The sequence below is a fragment of the Monodelphis domestica genome, chromosome 2 (assembly GCF_027887165.1).
Source record: "Monodelphis domestica isolate mMonDom1 chromosome 2, mMonDom1.pri, whole genome shotgun sequence".
NCBI classification, from domain to species: Eukaryota; Metazoa; Chordata; class Mammalia; order Didelphimorphia; family Didelphidae; genus Monodelphis; species Monodelphis domestica.
The window spans coordinates 79,752,456-79,773,460 of NC_077228.1; the positions used below are offsets into that span (position 1 = coordinate 79,752,456).

The window sequence follows — 21,005 nt, forward strand, 5'->3', positions numbered from 1 at the left end:
GCATCAGAGACAAACAGAGAAAATACCTGAAGCTGAAAATCTTGTTCCTGGAAGAAAAAGAGGTCAGTGTCACTGGATCAGAGTACATGACAGAATAAGGGGCAGAGAATAAAATATGATAGATCCCAGATTTTGAGACAAGAACCCACTATTTGACAAAAACTGCTAGGAAAATTGGAAAACAGTATGGGAGAGATTACATTTAGATCAGCATCTCATACCCTATACCAAGATAAATTCAGAATGAGTAAACAACTCTTTATAAGAGGAAAATTATAAGTAAATTAGTTGAACATAGAATAGTTTACCTGTCAGATCTTTAGGAAAGGAAAGAATTTAAGACCAAACAAGAGATAGAATATTACAAAATATAAAATAAAAAATGTTGATTACTTAAATTAAAAGGGTTTTGTACAAACGAAAGCAATGCAACCAAAATTAGAAAGGAATCAACAAATTGGGGGGGGGAGAATCTTTATAACAAAAACCTCTGCCCAAGGTGTAATTTCTCACATTTATAAGGAGCTAATTGTATAAGTTGTATATTAAAAAAAAAAAAGCCATTCCCCAATCGATAAATGGACAAGGGACATGAATAGGTGGGTTTCAGATAAAGAAATCAATAAGCACATGAAAAAGTGCTCTAAATCTCTTAAAATTAGAGAAATTCAAATTAAAACAAATCTGAGGTACTACCTCACACCTAGCAGATTGGCCAAAATGGCAGCAAAGGAAAGTAATAAATGTTAGAGAGGATATGGCAAAACTGGGACATTAATGCATTGCTGGTGGAGTTGTGAATTGATCCAACCATTCTGGAGGGCAATTTGGAACTATGCCCAAAGGGCTTTAAAAGACTGCCTGCCTGCCTGCCCATTCCACTGCTGGGTTTATAACCCAAAAAGATCATAGGGAAAAAGACTTATACAAGAATATTTATAGCTGCACTCTGTGTGGTGGCAAAAAATCGGAAAATCGGGGGATGCCTTCCGATTGGGGAATGGTATATGTTGGTGATGGAATACTATTGTGCTAAAAGGAATAATGAACTGGAGGAGTTCCATGTGAACTGGAACAACCTCCAGGAATTGATGCAGAGTGAAAGGAGCAGAACCAGGAGAACATTGTATACAGAAACGGATACATTGTGGTACAATTGAGCATGATAGGGTTCTCTACTAGCAGCAAAGCAAGACCTAGGACAATCCAGAGGAATTTATGAGAAAGAATGCTATTCACATCTGGAGAAAGAACTGTGGGAGCAGAAACGCAGAAGAAAAACATGATTGATCAAGTACTTCGATGGGGATAGGATTGGGGTTTTGATATTAAAAGATCGCTCTCCTGCAGATATGAATAACACGGAAATAGGTTTTGAACAAGGATACATGTATAACCCAGTGGAACTGCTTGTCAGTGCTGGAAGCTGGGAGGGCAGAGCTGGGGGCGGGGTCATGAATCATGTAACCATGGAAAAATATTCTGAATAAAAAAGGGGAAAAATCATCAGCATAGAAATGGTAATTCAATCTCTGGGAGCTGATGAGATCCCCAAATAAAGTAGTGTAGAGGGAGAAGAAAAGAAAGCCCAGCCCCAAACTCCGTGGGACACCTGTGGTTAAAGAGAATGACCTGGATGAGGGTCCAGCAAAGGAAACTGAGGAGTGGTCAGATAAGTAGGAGAATCAAGAAAGAGTGATGTCCTGAAAACATAGAGAAAAGAAAGTATCAAGAAGAGGCATCAATGTCAAAGTCTGCAGAGAAGGCAAGGAGAATAAGGATTGGGAAAAGGCTATTCATTGGATTTGACAACTAAAAGATCATTGGTAACTTCGGAGAGCATTTTGGTGGAATAATGATGTTGGAAGCCAGATTGTAAGAGATTAAGAGGAAAATGTGAGGAATGGAAGTGGAGGTATCTATTGTAGAAAATCTTTTCAAGAAATTGAGTCACAAAGGGCAGAACAGACAGAATCGAGTGAGGATGGTGGAGACATGGATGTGTTGAAGGCAGGAGGCAAGGAGCCAGTAGACAGGTCTTATGTGAGAGGTATCTAGCACCCAAGTTTTCAAGGAAACTAGACAATACAGGAAACAGAGATGAGAAGGTAATGTATGGGAGATCATTTGTACAAAGGCATCAGAGAGAGGAGATGGACTATTACGAACAAAGAAGACTTTGATTGGAATAAGGAAGTCACGAAGGGAATAACATGAAAAAGGTAGCTAGCTGGGTAACATAATTATGAGGATTTTAAATGCTAGACATAGGATTTTGAATTTTTTCTAGACAATTAGGATCCATTGAGGATTTTCAAGTGGAGGGGTGGCATAGTCAGATCTGCATTTAGGGATTTCAGTTTGATGGCTATGTAAAGGAGGGATTGGAGAGGAAAGCTTGGAGAAAAAAGATCAGTTGGGAAGCTATTGCAAAAGTCCAGATTACAAAAAATAAAATCCTCTGTTTAGAGTTCAAGCCCCAACATAATTTAGCTCCCTTCTGCCTTTTCAGTCTTCTACTTGCCACATACGATGTACTCTGAAAACTAGTTTCCCTCAAAACACACTTCAAGTGTCACCTCCTATTTGAGACATGTATTATTCCCTCAACTAACTAGAAAACCATCTCTCTTGAAAGTACTTTGTATGTTATATAAATTGTAGAGGGCTTTGAGTGCTAGTAGAATACTTTTGGATCTTAAATACTTTTCCAATATCCCCAGGCAGTTAAGTTGAGCAGTGGTTAGAGCACTGGGCCTGAAGTCCAGAAAAAGCTAATGTCAAAATCCTCAGACTCTTACTAATTGTGTGACAATGAGTAAGTCACTTAACCTCTGTTTGGCTCAGTTTCCTCGTCTATAAAATGAGGATAACAACAGCTCTTACCTCATAAAGTTATGGTAAAAATGAAACGAGATATTGGTAAGTGCTTAACACACTACATGGTCCATAGCAGGTACTATATAAATACTTATTCTTTTCCCCTTTCATTTTCGAGTTCCTAGCTCCTTGATCATTTTTGTGGCCCCCATTAACTGCCATGATACTCTTACACGTAATAGGTGCCTAATAAATGTATATTTTAACACACTTCATTTTTAGCAAGTTTTCATTGATATCTTCTGTTTCTTACATCACCATATTTAACTCGTTCCCCTCTCTTTTTCCCTCCCAGAAAGCCACCCCATTAAAAAAAAATTGTATTTTTAAAGAAATAGAAAATGAGTACAACCGATCACTACATTGAAAAAAATCCAAAAAGTTTTTCCTTTCTATATCTGGGCTCACCATGTCCTACGCCCCCAGGGTAAGGGCAGCTGTCAACACGATAAGTTCTTGAAGGGGCACCAGCTGGTGTCTAAGGAAGGGCCCTGGAGCCCGCTGGGGACACAGGGAAAAGGGCCCCTGCACCGACTTCAGTCCTGAGAATAACACGTGAAACAATTAGAATAAGTTCAATTCAAAACTTTACTTTGACTTATGGGGAAGAGAAGAGAGGAAATGAGAGCTGACCCACACGCTAACCCAGAGCATGACTTACCTAAGGACAAGGCAGCATTAGGGAGCCCCGAGATACACAGACACAAACCTGGCCATTTAGTAGGAAGCTGCACCCTAGCTGGAAGGAAGAACGTGATCCAAAGTGCCCAGCTGAGAATGAGCTTCTCATTCTCCCCTTCTAAGTGGCCTCCTCCAAGCTAATTGATCTGCATGTCAAGGAACAAGGCAAAATATTATTTCTGGAGTTTGTAATAAGGGAGGAAAAAAACAAACTGGTGGTAGAAAAAATATTATTTAGGTGACACAATTGTATCTTCCTTCAAAAAATATTGTCAGTGTCTTTCCATGAGTATATTCTATAAACTTACAGCTTCCTTTAAGGAGAAACTCAAAACCATTAGACCTAAATAATAACTCTAATAGAATAATGGCTTCCATCATAGATTCTTTAAGCTACAGCCTCCTTTTTTAGGAGTGACTGTCATGGTGCCAAGACCACAAGGTCCAATATTATAACAAAGAACGTCTACTTTGTTTCAATTCTTTGCTATTTAAAAAAAGCACTGCCATAAATATTTTGGTATATATAAGAACTTTCTCCTTATTAATTCTCCTTATTAATAACTTATTTGGCACATCAACCCAGTAATGGATCTTTGGTTCTGTTTTATTTGCATAATTTTAAACTGCTTTCCAAAATGGTTATATTATTTCACAGCTCTACCAACAATGTAATCCTTCCAATATTGACTATTGACATTTCTGCTCATTTGTAGGGTGTGAATTTTTAATTTATAAATTTATAATTTATAAATATAAATGTATATATAATTTATATTATAATTATAAAATTTTAATTTATAAATTTATATATAACATATTGTTTTATATATTTACATATATAAATTTTTATTTTGTAAATATAAAATATAAATAAAATAAATAAATATAAAATATAAAGGTAAAAACTTCATAGTTATTTTTATTTCATTTCTCTTATTACTAGTGATTTAGAGGAGTATTTTATATGGCTTGTGAACACTTTGCAATTCTTGTGAGAACTCTGTTCATAGTCTATGACCACTTATCTATTGGGGAATGGCTATTATATATATGTATCTACATACACACATACATATATATATATCATAAAGCAGTAGCCATAAAAACTATCTGGTATTGTATCCTACATGAATTAATTTTATCTATGTTTTTCAGTTTGATGTAATCAAAGTTATCTATTTTATCATTTATAATTGCCACTCCCTTGTATGGTTAAAAATATAGCTCCTACCCATTTCTGTGAGAGATATATTTCTCTTCTAATTTTTTTTAAAGTAGGGCCTTCAATATTAAGGGCATGTAACCATTTCGAATGCATTGTGGAATATAGTGTGCATACTGGTCCAAATCTAATTTCTGCCATACTATTTTCCAGTTTTCTCAGAACTTTTTATCAAATTGGGATTTTTTTCCTAGGTAATTATTGTATTCATTTTTTTAAACTCTAAATTATTGAGTTCTATTGTTTCTGGTTCTCCCCTATCTAGACTACTCCATTTATCTATCTCTTTTTAAACTAATACCAGATAGTTTTGATGACTACTGTTTTATGATAAAGTTTGGGATCTTGGAAGTTCTATTTCTCCTTCATCCCTTTCATCATTTCCCTTGATAGTCTATTTTTTTTGTTTCTTTCAAATGAATATTTTATTATTAGTTTTATAGTTTTATAAAATATCCCCTTGCTGACTTGATTGGTATAGCATTAAAAGTATAAGATTAATTTTGGTAGTATTATGATTTATTATATTAGCTGGCCTTAGTCATAAGCCTTGAATATTCCTCCAGCTTTTTAAGTTGTTCTTTATTTCTTTAAGCAGAATTTTGTAACTGAATCATTTATGTGCCTAAGAGGTCAATCTCCAGATAATTAATGCATTTTGTAGTTATTAGGAATGGGGTTTCTCTATTATTGTTTCTTGGGTTTTTGTTATTATTATATAGAATTGCCGCTGATTTTTGAGGGTTTATTTTGAGTGTGCAATCTTCTGGAAGCTATCCATTTTCTCAGTATTTTTGCTGATTTGGTAGGATTGTCCAAGTAAGTCATCATATCATATCATTGCCAAAGAAGGATAGTTTTATCTTCTCTTTGTCTATCTCTATGCCATTAAATTTCTCGTCCTATTGTTGTGTCTCATAAAAGGATTCTTGTAGGGTTCTTTCTCAATTTTTGAGAATAACTCAAGTATGAATACCAATTTTTCTTTAAAAGTTTGATTTCTCCTGTGAGACCATCAGGACCAGGAATTTTTTTTTTCATTAGTAGTTCTTTTACAACTAGATCTATTTCCTTTTGTGAGATGGAGTTATTTAAGATCTCTATCTGGTATTCTGAGAGTTTGGGATTTTTATATTTTTGAAGGTATTCCTCTATTTTCCCCCTCAATTTTGTGGTTTCTAAACAGATAAATAAAAGATATCTCTAGTTCCACATCCTGGTCCTTGCATATCAAAGATTGACTCCCTTTATCTTATCACAATCCACATCCTGATTCCTACACCCTAAACTGGGGACCACAGTCCCAATAGAGTAGAAATTTACATCTTTGTTACCCAAAACAAATTCCCTCATTTTGAAGTACCATAAAACCCAGTTGGTTTCATTTCTCCCGAGGCTTGGTTTTGTTGTTTTTCCTGTGCCCTAGCACTTGTCTCTAAAATTCTCTCTCTTCATTAGAATAAACAGTTTTTGGCGGAGATGTGCCTTTTGCTTTCTGGTTTATTTTTTATTTTTATAGTTGACTCTAGGTAATTCTTCCCCCTCCCCTCCCATATCCCCAGCTTTTTTTCCCCTCTCAGTCAAGTATATTTTCCCTTCCTTTCAACTAGTCCTGTTCAATAGCTCTGTGTGTGTGTGTGTGTTAAATATTTACCTTCCAGTTTAGAATCAATTCTGTGTATTGGTTCCTAGGCAGAAGAGTGGTAATGGTTAGGCAATGGGGTTAAGTGATTTGCCCAGGGTCACACAGCTCGTGTCTGAGGCCAGATTTGAACCTCCTTTTTCCAGGGCAGGCTCTTAATCCCCTGAGTCACCCAGCTATCACATACTCTCCCATATTGTAATGTGGTCCCACAAAAAAGAACTGATTCACCAGTGGGCATAGTGTTATTTCTACTGTACTTCTACTGAAATCATCCCTGTTTCCTTTTGAACTTTTAGAAAATAGTTTTTTACTGATCTCTGGTTGTCACTCTGTTGCTGTTGCCTTCTTTAGCTGTTGTACTTATTTATTCCTCCCACATTTCGTTGTTTGGGGTGTTTGAGAAGCAAATAATGTCTTCAGATTTTTTTTTCTAAGATTGTTTCAAACACCTCTTTGTTATTTATGGCTGAGTTAGTATTTACAGTACAGTTCACTCTAGGCTGCATCCTGAACTCCATTGCTCTTCAGAACAAATTATTCTATTCCCTCCTATGTTTTTTTGGTGGGTACAAAATAGTCTTATGTTATTCAAATTTATTTTCCTTTGTATTTGAAGATCTTTCTCCTAATCATTTGATCTGAAAACTTGTTTCTGAATTGAAGTGTTAAATTTAATTACCTCATGTAATTAAGTTTGTAGCCTTCTGCTTTTTTTCTGGAGGTGATCAGTTAGTTAATTATTTAAGTTGTGTAATATAAGGGCAGGGAGAGAATGGAGTCTTTCATTTTCTATGCTCAAAAAATCTGGGTAGTTTTCTTCTATTATTTCCTGCATTGTGGTGTTGAGATTTTTGACCTTTACCTCTACCTGTCCTGTTTTTAAGATCAGTATGTTTTCCTGCATAATAGCATATTTTATTCTACTGTGATTATTTTTGGCTTTTCTTCTTCTAGTTTTCCTTCACTTCTGTATATTTGCATTTCTAATCTATTTTTCTCTTTTTTTGTTGCTTTGGTGAGACTGCATCTGCAATTTTCTTATTTTGCTCATTATTTTTGCTATGCAGTTCATGAATTGTGCTCTCTTAATTCTCATTTCTCTTTTGAACCACTGAAGAACAGTGTGTTATGTTTCCATGTTCTCACATTCTACCAGGTTTTCCTTCTCATTAAGTGTTGGATCATTTACCTTTGTTTTATGGTATTTATTCATAAATACCTAAATTAATTCACCCTATGTAAAAGTTGTATTTCCTTCTTTTTTTTAACTTTTTCTAGATTATGTCAATACAATTTTTAATAATCATTTTCTGATGTTTTGTGATCCATGTTCTTTGCATCCCTCCCACCCCCCTTATTCCTCTCTAAGAAAGCAAATAATATGGTATAGATTGTAAATATATTATCATATAATACATATTTCCCTGTGTGTCATGTTATGAAATGGGCATATTGCTTAACTAGAGAAAAATTCATGGAGGAAATAAAGTGAAGAATGGTAAGCTTCAATCTGCATTCAGATTCTATCAGTTCCTGTTATAATGATGGGTAGCCTTTTTTGTCATGAGGTCCTTGGAGTTGTCCTGAATCTTTGCATTGCTGTTAATAGTTGATCATTATACTTTATTGTTGTTACTTTGCATAATATTCTCCTGGTTCTGCACACTTGACTTTGCATCACTTTATATAAGAGTTTCCAGGGTTTTTTGTGATTATCTTGTCATTTCTTAGAGCACAGTGGTCTTCCACTACAATCATATACCACAAATTGTTCAGTTATTCCCCAGCTGATGGATGTCCCTTCAGCTTCCAGTTCTTTGCCACCACAAAAAGAACTCCTATAATTTTTTTTTTACAAGTAGGTCTTTGATCTCTATAGGATACAGTCCTAGAAGTGGTGTTGTTGGGTCAAAGGGTATGCATAGTTTTATGGCCCTTTGGGCATGTCCTGTTAATGTTTTCCCTGTTGGTTTGTCTGCTTATGTTCAAGGTCTCTCTTTCTGGGATCACTGGTAATGTCAGTCTTTTTTTCCCCCTCCTTATTTTCTCCTGTTGCTTATTTTCTGACTCTGTCCCCTCTGACAATGGTTTCTTTGGGGGTTGGATTTCAAAGTGCCTCAGCTTCTTCCTACCTGTGCAAGTCATGATTCACCAGCCTAGGTTTCTGTCCAAGCAACTTTTAGGTAGGCTGAAATGGCCCTAGCTGGATGCTGAGTTCTTTCCCCAGAGATTAGTGAAGCGCTCCACAATACTTCCACATACATAGTATATTGTCTCACTGTCCTGTCCTATGCCTTTTGTTCCTCAGTTCTCTGGCCAGATGCTGCCAATTCAGACTCTTGCAAGGTTTGGTGCGATGGGGTCGTCTGCCATGGCATCGTCTATCATGTCTCCTACAAACTTCTGTTTCTGAAGGCTTCTCAGGACACTAATGGCTGTCATACGGCTAGTGAACTTATACAGACTGTAGCCAGAGTCCCCATGGCACTGGAGAAACAGGAGAGGGAATGAGAATGGGGGATTAGGTTTTGTTGCAAGTCCATTTGTTGGGTCTTTCAATCTTCTAGTGCTTCTTCACTGCAGAGAGCATAGGAGGTAGGAAGAGGAGGCTGACTGAACTCAGGTTAGGTGTCAATTCATGGTGTAGGCTTTTTTAGACCTTTCAGATTTTAGGTGTACTACAGCATGTAACCTCTATAGTTGCCTTTTTTTTTTGGTGCACAATTTCTGTTTTGAAGAGTTTTGAGAGATTGTAAGGATTAGAAAAAATAGTTGTCTTCCATTTTCAATTTCACTTGATACTTGATTTTCATCATTCTCTATCATGTGATATTCTGCATTATACTAATAGATAGCCTTTATGTATTACTTTCAGGTTTAGAAAATGTTTTACATATGGAAAATGACTGGAACATGCACTAAGTGACACCGTGACATGTAATGGAAGTGCTTTGATCCTATGTTGACATTCTGGAACTGGATAAACCATGTGGTTAAAAGGAGCCTTTAAAAAAAATCCTTACTTAGAATTGATTCATTCCAAGACAGAAGAGCATTAAGGACTAGGCAATGGAATTTAAGTGACTTGCCCAGATTCACATAGCTAGGAAGTATATCAGGTCACATTTGAACCCAAGACCTCCCATCTCTAGAGATGACTATCTACTGAACCATACATATAACTGCCTTTTTTAATTGTTTATGTAGCTGGAACTAGAGATGTCTTTAGAAAGGCCCAAGTCAACCTGGGATCTGTGACTGTTTTTGATGACTGTATTTTAATATAATAGTTTTTCCAGTTTAATCTTATATATTTTATGTTATGCATTAAAGACATTATTCTGAGAAGGGGCCTATAATCTTCACCTGTCTGACAAAGGGGGGGTCCTAACCAAAATTCCTTGAGTCTGTTCTCATTCCTTAAGAACCATCATATTTGAATCCTCCCTACTTACAGAGCTCTAAGGAAAGCCACCTCTGAAGGCAGCCCATTTCACTTCTGGATAGTTATATTAGGAGGTTTCTTCTGACTTCAAGCCTAAATTTGCCTCTTTCCAATTTCTCTACTCATTTCTCCTGGTTCTGTTCTTTGAGGGACAAAAAAGTTCTTCTAAATGAATCAGTTCACAGCAATGCAAAATATTGTTTAAATAAATTTTTATTGATACTTGGTTTTTTATACAGCTTACATTTCTATACAGCTTACATTTCCCAATATATAAGAAGTCATCCCTTTTAACAAAGAATAAGAAGATTCAGGAAAACTCAAAAACTTATAAAAATATATAACATGCAATATTCCACGTGTATAGTCTTCTCTTTCAGCAAAAACTAACTCTTGACATATATTATCACTTAACTACTCAGACAGGTAAGGCAACGGGTTCTAATACTAACCAAAAGATCAATCTTTCTTTGGTCCCTTCCAGAGTTTTACTCTTTGAAATCCTAGAATATAGGAGTTCCCCACATTGATGTCTAGAAGGAAAAAATGAGTCAAAATAGATTTTTTTAAACTTATCACTATCCTTTTAGCCTAAATGAGCATGAACAGTAATGTACATCTATTTAACTTTTGTAGTGAAAATGTATTTCATATATGTGAATTGATTTTTTTGAAATTGTAATATACTTAGTTCAGCATCATTATAGAATATAATAAAAAGAATTATAGGGCATCTGAAAATTAATTGTTCTCTAAGTTGGCTATTTTTTAAAGTCTTAATTTTATTTTCCTTGATTACAGTTTTAATAAGCATTTTACTGGGGTTTCCTTTCTATGTATTTTAAAATGATCAAACAACATTATTCCTTTTATTACAATTGTAATTGTTTACAGTATTTATTAGATATTTAGTAGTCACAATCTATTTCTAACCTATTTTTCCAGGCTCATCCCACTTTCCTTCTTGGGAATTCTATGTTCTGTTCATACTGGTCTATTGGCTATCTTCTTGTACAATATATTCCACTTCCTGTCTCCATGTGGTTGTACAGACTGTCTCCTATTCCTGGATGCTTGTCCTCTTCACCCCTTGCCTCTCTTCAAGAGTCAACTCAAAGTGACATTCTCCAAGAGGCTTTTCTCTTTCTCTCCATTAAAATCAGTGTGTATTTATTTTGGTATCTTTTGTATTAGCTTAGTTCTGAACAGATTCTTCTTTCCCTGCTACCTACCATGCCAATAGAATGTAAACTCAAAGGCAACAATTCTTGTTTTGTTTTTTTTAAAACCCGTGTCCTTCTACCTTACTATCAATGCTGATTATTGGCTCCAAGGCAGAATGGTGAGGGATAAACAATGGGGGCTATGTGACTTGCTCAAGGTCACACTGCTAGGAAGTGTCTGAAGTCACATTTGAACCCAGGTCCTCGTCTTTAGGTCCGGCTCTTAACGGAGTTACCTAGCTACTTTTTTTATCTTTTTTTTTCTATTTCAAGCTCTTTGAGGAGTTCAAAGCACAGAGAAAAGCCTTAACATAAGCTTGTTTTTATTGAATGGAATTAGTCCCTTAAAGTATGCAGGGAAAATTCAGCCACATCAAGTTAACATCTTGGTGCAGTCCACAGCATTTGATTTGGGATTAAAAAACCCCAATTAACATCCTATTTCTGCAATTATGGCAAGCAGCTTTAGCTTATTTATGCCCCAGTTTCTCCATCAGAAGAAATGTGGGGGGTGGGGGTGGAGAGGAGGCCTAATTCATCACTAATGCCCCTTCTGATGCCAACAGCCTATGATTCCTGTTTTGGCCTGAAGAAGCAGCAGGGAATTTCGGCCCCGGGGGATGTTCTGGTTCCACTCCCATATCGTACAGAGGGGGAAACTGAGGCCTATATTGCCCAAGGTCACGTGACGAATTCGCTGCAAACCTGGGTCAGATACCCAGGTTGGCCTTTTCCTGGGCTCGTTTCCTTCCACGAAAAATCGAGGTTTCTCTTCGGAGAATACGCGGCACCCAATCTCTCACTAAAGGCAAATTTAAACTGAACAAAAAAGGGCCTCAGTTGAGATGGGGGAACTCGGGTCCGATGTCCAAAGCCCTCCCCCGAGGGAGCGGCCACAAACGGACATCGGCCCCACCTCCAGAGAAATAACGGGCTCCACTGGGAGATAGCCCCGCCTACCGACGGCAATCGCTCTTTCCATTGGCTCCGTCCCCCAGACTGGCTCCGCCCACAGCCGAGCCTTCGCTGTCTTTGGTCACGTTCCCCAGCCCCCCATGCCACTTAAGCGCACGCGCAAGTTTCTTTTCCGCTTCCCGTCTTCCGCTGCAGTAGGAGCCATTTCGCGACGGGCTGCGCGCGGGTGGCTGTGTGACTGTGGGGCCTCTCTGAAGGAACCGAGCCACGCGCGACTTGCCAAAGAGCAGCTCTTGGCGACACGGGGAGAAAGACGGTAAGAAAAGGGAATCACTCCCGTTTTTCGACGCGGCCAGAATGAGTGGGCGGGGATTTTTTTTTTTTTTTTTGCTCCTCTGCAGTTACCGCTTTGTCGCTAAGCGCGGGTGGGGGGTGGGGGAGGGGGAGCCACCGCATAGCCCCGGATGTTACTGTGTACATGCGCATTCTCGTGTCCACGCGCATGCGCCAATCGAGAACTTCGTTCTCACCCAGTTCCATACCCTTTTTACTACGTCAAGTTTGTATGAGAAAAGTGGACAAGTGTTTTAGGAATCAGGTACTTTTTCTGTCTATCCTCTTTCCCCCCAGATAGGAACTCGAATTTATGTATCTTTCAGTCTTTAATTGTGTCACCGAGCCCCTGTTCGTTTCAATGACCTTCTAGTCTTTGTAACTTACACGCTACTGTAACAAACTTTTGTAACTGTGACTACTGTCACCTCACATATTTCTCAGGCTTGGTCGCTGTGTGCTGTTTTTATTCGGTATATGCCTGTGACACTGTTGATACACCTAAACATCATATGCTTTGGAATCTTGAGATCAGTAGTATGTTTAGTTGTGCAATGGACCATTCACACATTCGTCAAGCTCGTTTTTATTTTGTGGCAATGAAATGGGTAAAAACTCTGGTCTCTATTGGGATTAAGTTTTATAATTTTATATCTAACCAGATACAAATGATAGTTGTAAGGCCAGGGTGCAGATTTTCACTATCTAGGAAAGGCATATAGCCCTGCATCTTCAGATAACAATGTTTTAGGCTCAGATTTTGGTCAGAATAAGATAGTTGAGGAAGCCATAAAAATCTTACCTTCCCAGAGGAAAACCTTTTACACAAAATCAGAATTTACAAACAAGTTGAAGGATGATTACTTTTAAAGTAATGGTCCACAGAGCTAGAAAGAGATCTCTAGGTGCAATCTAGTTGAGCTCCTTCCCTTCCCCAGAGGACTTTTTTTTTTTTTCATGTATTTTGTATGAGGAGATTCATCCTGGGCCTATAGCATCTCAGCCAGAGAGAAAATTTGATTTAATGTCTTTTAATATAGAATTACTTACTCTACTTAATATAGATTCCTTATCTCTATTCATAATGTAAAATGATGTACCGTGGATATCCTTTTTCTTGTTCCCTAAGTACACTAAAATAAGTGAGATGGATAAGACTTCTAATGTTACAATGGAGGAAGTACCTTAATTGTTGGCCAGAATCTTTAGTTGGTGTACTGAATGACCTAAATACAGTATTTTTAATAATTTATATTATATGTGATATAATAATAAAACATTTAACTTATTAAATTTGTACATAGACTTTAGCCACAAGTCTTTACTGATAATCAGAATGAAAGCATGTTTGTTTTTGGGAATCACAAAGTGTCCTATATACATTTCTTTTGAACGTATTAAGTTACTATTTTTGTATGTTTAAGTCCCTTGTGCAGTAGTGATATGTGTTTTGCTGCTGTTTTGGATTTGTTTACATTTTTGACATATTCTCTTCTTTCTTAAGGTTTGACACTTAACATCATGGGCGACGTCAAAAATTTCCTCTATGCCTGGTGTGGAAAAAGGAAAATGACCCCAACTTACGAAATAAGAGCAGTGGGGAACAAGAATAGACAGAAATTCATGTGTGAGGTACAAAAAGATTCTGATTCTGATTCATGTGGTCTGTGAGAAAGAGTTAATAGCAAAGAAGGAAAATAATGTCTTTCAGAATATTTAAAAGCAATAGTTAAAAAGAGGGATAGAGGGTAAGGGGTTGCTTTTTTGTGTGTGTGACTATTTACCAAACTATGAGAAGCTTTCTTAGTTTGATACTTTTGGGATGCCAGCTTAGACATAATTAAATATTAGTAGGAGATTCCTTTGTTCATAGCAGTAGGGCAGAATGAGGGAATTGAAACTTTTATGAAAGTGTAAATCTTTCAGCTATGTGTTATCTTTATTCTGTTAACTTCTTCAGGTGTTGGAACACATATACTACATGCATAAGTACTTGCTTTGTAGAATACAAAGGAAGTTTTCTTACACTGAATTAAATTTTGGCATCAAATGTGTATTATATGAAATATAGAGGAGCTATATTCTATCGTGGTCTTTTTTTTCCCCCACTCAAATACTATACACAATATTCAAGTACTTTTCTTGAGTGGATCTATATATTTGCCAAGTATTTGTAGAGAGAAAATTTGTAGAAACCTATCCTAGATTTGCTATTGTTAGTAGCATTTACTGATGCCCAGCTTCTTTGTTAGCTCTTGAAGTAATTTTTATTTTATGTTTTTGCTGTTGCAGGTCCGAGTGGAAGGTTTTAATTATACTGGCATGGGCAATTCCACGAATAAGAAAGATGCTCAAAGCAATGCTGCCAGAGACTTTGTTAACTACTTGGTTCGAGTGAATGAAGTTAAGAGTGAGGAAGTTCCAGCCATTGGAGTAAGTACAAAATCAGCCTGGCCAAACTATGTAGGGAGACTTTAGAGTAATAATATTGCTTACAAGCATTTAAAATTTTCCTTTATATGGCTTAGTATTGCAGCAAAAGCAGCAGAGGCTTGAACTAGGTTTTAAGAGTTTGGAGTTTTGTTTTATTTTGGTGTTTATCTGCTTTTTGATCTTGAGGAAATCCCTTGAACTCCTTTTTACATATTAGCAAGGTAATGCTAACTAAGCTTCAATATGAAAAGTAAAGTAACACTAAGTATTGTTATCGGCAAAACATCAATCCCTTTTGTTCTTTTTGTTTTCTGAACATCCATACATAAACTTAATATGGTTGGGACTAAACATTTGTTACATTATATTAGATTGTTTCCTTTTTGCTAATACTTTGGTCTTAAGTATAACACTTCTTTAGCTTTATTGGTATAATTATCATCATGATTTTCCCAAACATAACCCCCTTCCTAATTTATATTTCTCAATGTGGTACCACTATCTTTTCAGTCCCTCAGAATAGAAATCTTAGCATCATTTTTTATTCTCTTTTTTTGTCCAATCACTCCTAAAACAAATTCTATCTATTCAATATTTCTTAATAATCTTCCTTTATTCTTGAGACACTGGCATCTCCTAATTTTGATCCTTAACTACACAATAACTAGTTATTGTAATAACCTAATTCTTTACCCTATGTAATCCTTCACCTTACTAATCCATTAATCTTCCTCTGTATACTCTGATCATGTCACTTTGAGCTTGAATATAAGACTGATCAAAGACATTTTATATTTTGAAATATTTATATGGAGTAGTACTTAATTACATTACATTGAAGTGGTATACTTAGAAGTTGTTTTATAATATAAGACTACTTCATCAGACCCTCAGACCCTTTATTGGGTAGTAGTTGCTAACCTAATTGAGGGAATCAGGAAATCCAGAACACTACTCTTCAAGAATTCGTACATAGTTAGCATTGTGACCAATAAATATAGGTATGAAGAGTTGCATTTTGTTTTAAAAAATTAATCATAAGGCTTTTATAAGCCAGGATTTAAAAGGATTAGCTATTCCTCATTAAATTAGAGGGGCACTTATGTTCCTTAGCTTTCTCTTCTGCAGATAGCACCCCCAGTTACTGATACATCTGACTCAGCAGAAGGTGGTGGAAATTTACCAACAACTTTGGGAGGACCCCTTCCTCCTCATCTGGCTCTCCAAGCAGGTAAGGGTCATAGAATTGTGTGTCTTCCCTTATTAAAGAAAACAGCACCACCAAAAATGCCTTTCTTAAATATGTATCTATTGCTTGGAACGATGATAAATGGGATATTGATTGGTGTCTTAAGACAGTGAATCAAGTATATTGTGTATTATAGTGCTTAACACATACATAATAGTTTTCTCACTGAAGGGACCTTATAGGTCAATTCCAGTCCAAATCTCAATAGGAACTCCCAAGTGGCACACCCTTATTTGAAGACTTGCCACTAAATGGCAACTCATTGCTTCCAAAGATGTGGTAATCCACTTTTAGAGAGCTCTTAAATGGTTATAATGACAATCTCTTTCATTCTCATGGATTTAATTACCATCTCAGTTCTCAGATCTACCTATCTGTCCTTCACCAATGTTTCTGCTAAACTCCAGCCTTAGATCTCTAAGACATCTTGAACTGGATGTCTAGTAGACATGTTAAACTTGACCTGTTCAAAACAGAATTCATTATCTTTCCCCCTTAAGCCTCCTTACTGCCTTCCCTTTTACTAGATAGGGTAACTTCATCCTTAAAGTCCCTCAGGCTTACAACCTAGCTGTCATCCTCAATTCCTTACTATCTCATCCCTACATTTGTTGCCAAGGCCTCACCTTTATAACATCTCTTGAATACATCCCCTGCTCTGCTCTAGGTCTGCCCAGAAGGCAGTTAGTGGATTCTAATTTATTATCCATTATCACATATGGGTCACAGACCTCACACTTCATGATTAAGTGGGATATTTACACCCTTGGTGATTAGATCTAACATGGGCAGATCTTCCCACTCAACTTTTAAGTACTGTGCTTACATTTCTGGGGATTAAATCAACAAATAGACAGGGGACTACAGTTTCATTTTCACAATCAAGAGCTAAGTACCTTCATTGTTACAATCAGGGGAGAGTCAAATCCAATCTCCAAAATTTGTATGCAGGGTGCCCTCCCCCAAAGTGTTACTAGATTTAAGACTGGGGACATCCTGTATATTTCTGAGACCTTTTCTGCCTCTTTTAGATATAATCACCTACAAATTACTGCTTTTGTTTATCAGAACTGTTTTTCCTTTGATATTCCTGCTACTCAATGGTATTCAGCTTTGTTAGACATATGGGTAATTCTTCCCTCCCTTTCAATTTTGAAGGTCTCTTGATCAGATTGCCTAAGAAACTCCAGGAAAAGTTTTATTTTTATTTTATTTATTTTGGGTTTTTTTGTTTGTTTGTTTGTTTGTTTTTTGGCCCATTAGGTATTTTTCATTCTTGGCAATGGTTCTGTCATCATTTTCTGTATCTTAAATCATGGACCAAAAATGCAAACGTCATTTTCAAGCCTTTCCTAGCTCCTCACTTCCAAGATCTGCTTCATCTTGATTTTTCCAAACTTTAATTGGCTTTGGTGATGAAAACATTACCTAGATTTTTAAATTTTTCCCATTTTTTACCTTCCAACTTTTTAGCTTGTACTATAATTTATCCCTCTGTGATTTCCCTACAATTAAGTTGTAAGTGCAACAGTTCTATAGAGGATCTGTAGCTTATCCTTCATAATGTGCCCTAGGAAGATAGTGTATTTTGCTTTGTGCCATTTTGATATGGCTGCTTAGGCTTATTACTTCAGCAAGGATCATATCCTGCCGCTAGATTTTTTGTTTGTTGTTATTTTTAGAACAATACTTTTTTTAGGGTACTTGTAGCTCTACCCTTGATTCCTTGGAGCTGAAGAGCTACTGTTTCTTCAGAAGATTCTTCTCTAACCTCCAGAGGAAAGAATCTGTTATGTAGTTCCAAAGAATCAGCAATCCTTTACCTCACCTTTTCTGTTATTTTTCCCATTCTCCCAATTTGAGATAAGTTAAAATACCTGTTGAAATTCTTTTACTATTTACTTTTCTCTTTGAAGCACCTGATTCTTTTTTCTAGATAATTAATGCAAGAATTCAAAAGTACCCGTTTTTTCACTATCTGAAAGGTAATCATTTTCTTTCTTTAATAGACGGTACCCCAGGTTCTGCACTTGGAGGCTCTGGTTATGGTCCTGGTGCTGGTCCTGGTGGTACATGGGATCGTGGAGCCAATTTAAAGGATTACTACTCCAGAAAGGAGGAGCAGGAAGCACAAGCGGTAAGCCTGCCTCAGTGATTTTCATTTCTAGAAATCTAGACCTTTTAAATTCTTTGAGAGGTCTGAGCAAGGAATTGTTATGCACAGATTAAATAAGGTACTTTCTTTGAAAGAGCAATCAGAAAACTCATTCTGCACTAAATATGCATTCAGCCAGGATTAATCACAAAAGAGCTGTTATTTCATTAGCACTTCTTCACCATTGCAGATTCTAGCCCTGCTATGTCTTGGTTAATGAGTACAATAGAAGTGCATGAGGAAACTGGGATTATCAGAGGAAAGTTAGTAAATGTATAATCTGATTATAGACAATAATAGTTCAAGCTATTATGGCTATTTTAAAGACTCATTGCTGTACTACCTTGAAGGTAGAATTGTCTTACTGATAAAGTAAAACCTTGAAAAACTTCATTTTTGAGGTTATTTTTTATATTTTGCATAGACATACATTTCTATATTGCATATTAACAGTGTATTAAAGCCAGGTCAAAAATTGTGTACTATCATTCATGTCATAAACTTTCAGTTTGACAATAATATAATATACTGAAGCTTGACTATAAAGTAAGCATAAACATAGCTAACAATAGGGGCCACATATAATTGCAATAATTGTCTTAATTCTTAGACTCTGGAATCAGAAGAAGTGGATTTAAATGCTGGTCTTCATGGAAACTGGACTTTGGAAAATGCTAAGGCTCGACTGAACCAATTTTTCCAAAAAGAGAAGGTCCAGGGAGAATATAAATACACCCAAGTGGGTCCTGATCACAACAGGTTTGCTTGTTTCGCTCTTTTCCTTTTTTAGTAAGTTAGAATTAAGTTTAGGATAGTATTGTTGAAGTCTATTTTGTGTACATGTTGGCTGTTTGGTTCCTGGATCAGCAAAGTTGACATTTGAAAAGATAATTTACTTAGTACAAGAATTTCCACTGGTCTTTAATGGTCAAGTTGTCATGTCGGAATTTGGAAAACATGACTTAGATGTGATGGAAGTCCATTTCTCAGCAGAAATGCTGTCTGTGATGTCAGACCTTCATGGTGCTGATTTGGGGGATTGGAGGCAAAGTTGGTGGATCTGAATGGTTTGGTCCTGGCTGACTTAAAAGATTTATAAAGATAATGCCTGTATTGTTGGTTTCCACTGACCTTCCTCACAAGCCTGGCCATTTTAGATGGTCAGAGGTGACCTTTAAAGTGGTATTTCCATTGTTTTTTTTCCTCTAAACATCTTAGGTTTCCCAAACATAGGTTAGATTGCACCTGGATGTGCAACCAAATGGCACTTTAATATTTTCCACTTTCAAAGTGGCCAGTCCTTTTAAAGCTCCCTGTTGAAATTGAGATCCTTGTTTGAAAGGTGATTAAGGAAAGCCTTGTTTTTGCATGTGTGTTTAATTGGCATATGTAGGGGCTTTATGGTTTTGTCTATCTGTTAGTTGCTGGGCTGTTTTCATGAGGATTTTAGAGGCCATCTCCCTCAGTAGTCTTGATAATGACATGAATGCTTTTCAAAAATCTATTGCTGATTATCAGATTTGTAATTATAAAAGCTAGATTTGGTGAAGCCTTGTGGTTAAGGTTATGTTAAAGTTATCTATGCTCTAGGCCTCCTGTGTGTGGCAGTATCACTATAAATAATGGTGACTGTAAGGGGGAGGTGGTTGTGGTGGTGACGGTATGTTTCTCAGCCTGCTTGCTGTTCTTCCAGAGAGCATTCCAGGGTGTATTAATTATTACTCCCAGGAAGGCTCGTATGGATTAGACTCTTATGGGGAGCAGCATATTGTGGAAAATGGGGAGGTTGTGATGAAAATACACTCTGGCATATCCAATAATATGGCTGTCTTTTCAAAAATTTTCAAAATTTGTGCATTGAAAGATTTTCCTTGAAAAAGGCAAGGGAAATTAAATTTGTGGGTTATGACTCCCTGGGATGCATATAGCAACCCCAAAATAAAAATTGAAATAAATTTTTGAATAAAAAGTGTCTAAATGCTATGTTGAAAGCATGGCTCCCCCCAACTGTTTTGTTAATCCTAAGCAATTTCTAACCATTTTATTTCTGGTATCAGAAGATTAAAAATAATATGGTTGAGAAGAGATATAAAAGAAAGAAATGAATCTTTATTCTTGATAATTTATTTCTTCTCCAAGGAGGAGAAAGAAAATTTACTTTGCTTCAGCACTATGAATGAGCTTAGCACTTGAAAACTTTACTAAGTGTCCAGGTGTGACTGAAGCTCATAATTGTAAATATGGCTTCATTATATCTTATGAGTAACTTCTGATACAAAGAATGTGAATTAAGAATTGGAGGCAGCAAATGGGAGACATAAACGATTTGGGGGATCCACTAACAATCATGGGCATGTCTCCTCGTGTCCAATACAAAAGCATAGCAGACAGCAACACCAGAGGTCTGTGTTAATCACACATGTGCTGCTGCTTAGGCCGTACTAAGCAATCACATGGGAGACTATTGTAAACTGATTTCTGGTGTCGCTGTTCCCCCTAGGTGGAGGAGAATGAGATTGAGTGCTGACTATAAGCCTGGCTGAGAAACATACTGGCATCGGTGTCATTAATGAAAGGGTGGATGTTGTACCCCTGAGAGCCAGTGGCCTTTGACCCATGAAGCCGCTGTGCCTGAAGGTCAGTTCACAAGTGGTACAGGAAGGAGTCTAACATTGGTTTTAAAGCCTCACGAAACCTGTTTTATTCACAGCACAAAGTCAAGGCTAGGTCCCACCTGAGTAGAGAAAGTGCCAGAAAAGTTTTCAGAGGGCAGCTTCTTTAATGCCTGGATTGATGCCCTATAATTCCTTAGCAAGTTCAG

General features: G+C 36.8%; 1 protein-coding gene across 3 annotated transcripts in view; it reads left to right on the forward strand.

Moving 5' to 3' along the window:
• The first annotated feature begins 12,144 nt into the window (after window positions 1-12,144).
• The window catches only part of DHX9 (DExH-box helicase 9), a 42,526-nt gene continuing 33,665 nt past the window's right edge, over window positions 12,145-21,005 (forward strand). Inside the window, exons 1-6 of one of the 3 annotated variants that reach the window (XM_001366499.5) lie at window positions 12,145-12,330; window positions 13,852-13,979; window positions 14,640-14,780; window positions 15,909-16,011; window positions 18,039-18,166; window positions 18,795-18,943. In XM_001366499.5, coding sequence (XP_001366536.1) covers window positions 13,869-13,979; window positions 14,640-14,780; window positions 15,909-16,011; window positions 18,039-18,166; window positions 18,795-18,943 — 632 coding nt within the window. In that variant the 5' untranslated portion in view covers window positions 12,145-12,330; window positions 13,852-13,868. Of the gene's footprint in view, window positions 12,331-13,851; window positions 13,980-14,639; window positions 14,781-15,893; window positions 16,012-18,038; window positions 18,167-18,794; window positions 18,944-20,685; window positions 20,822-21,005 lie in introns of those variants that run through there. The other 2 variants (XM_016429998.2, XM_007480932.3) reach the window with 2 other exon arrangements.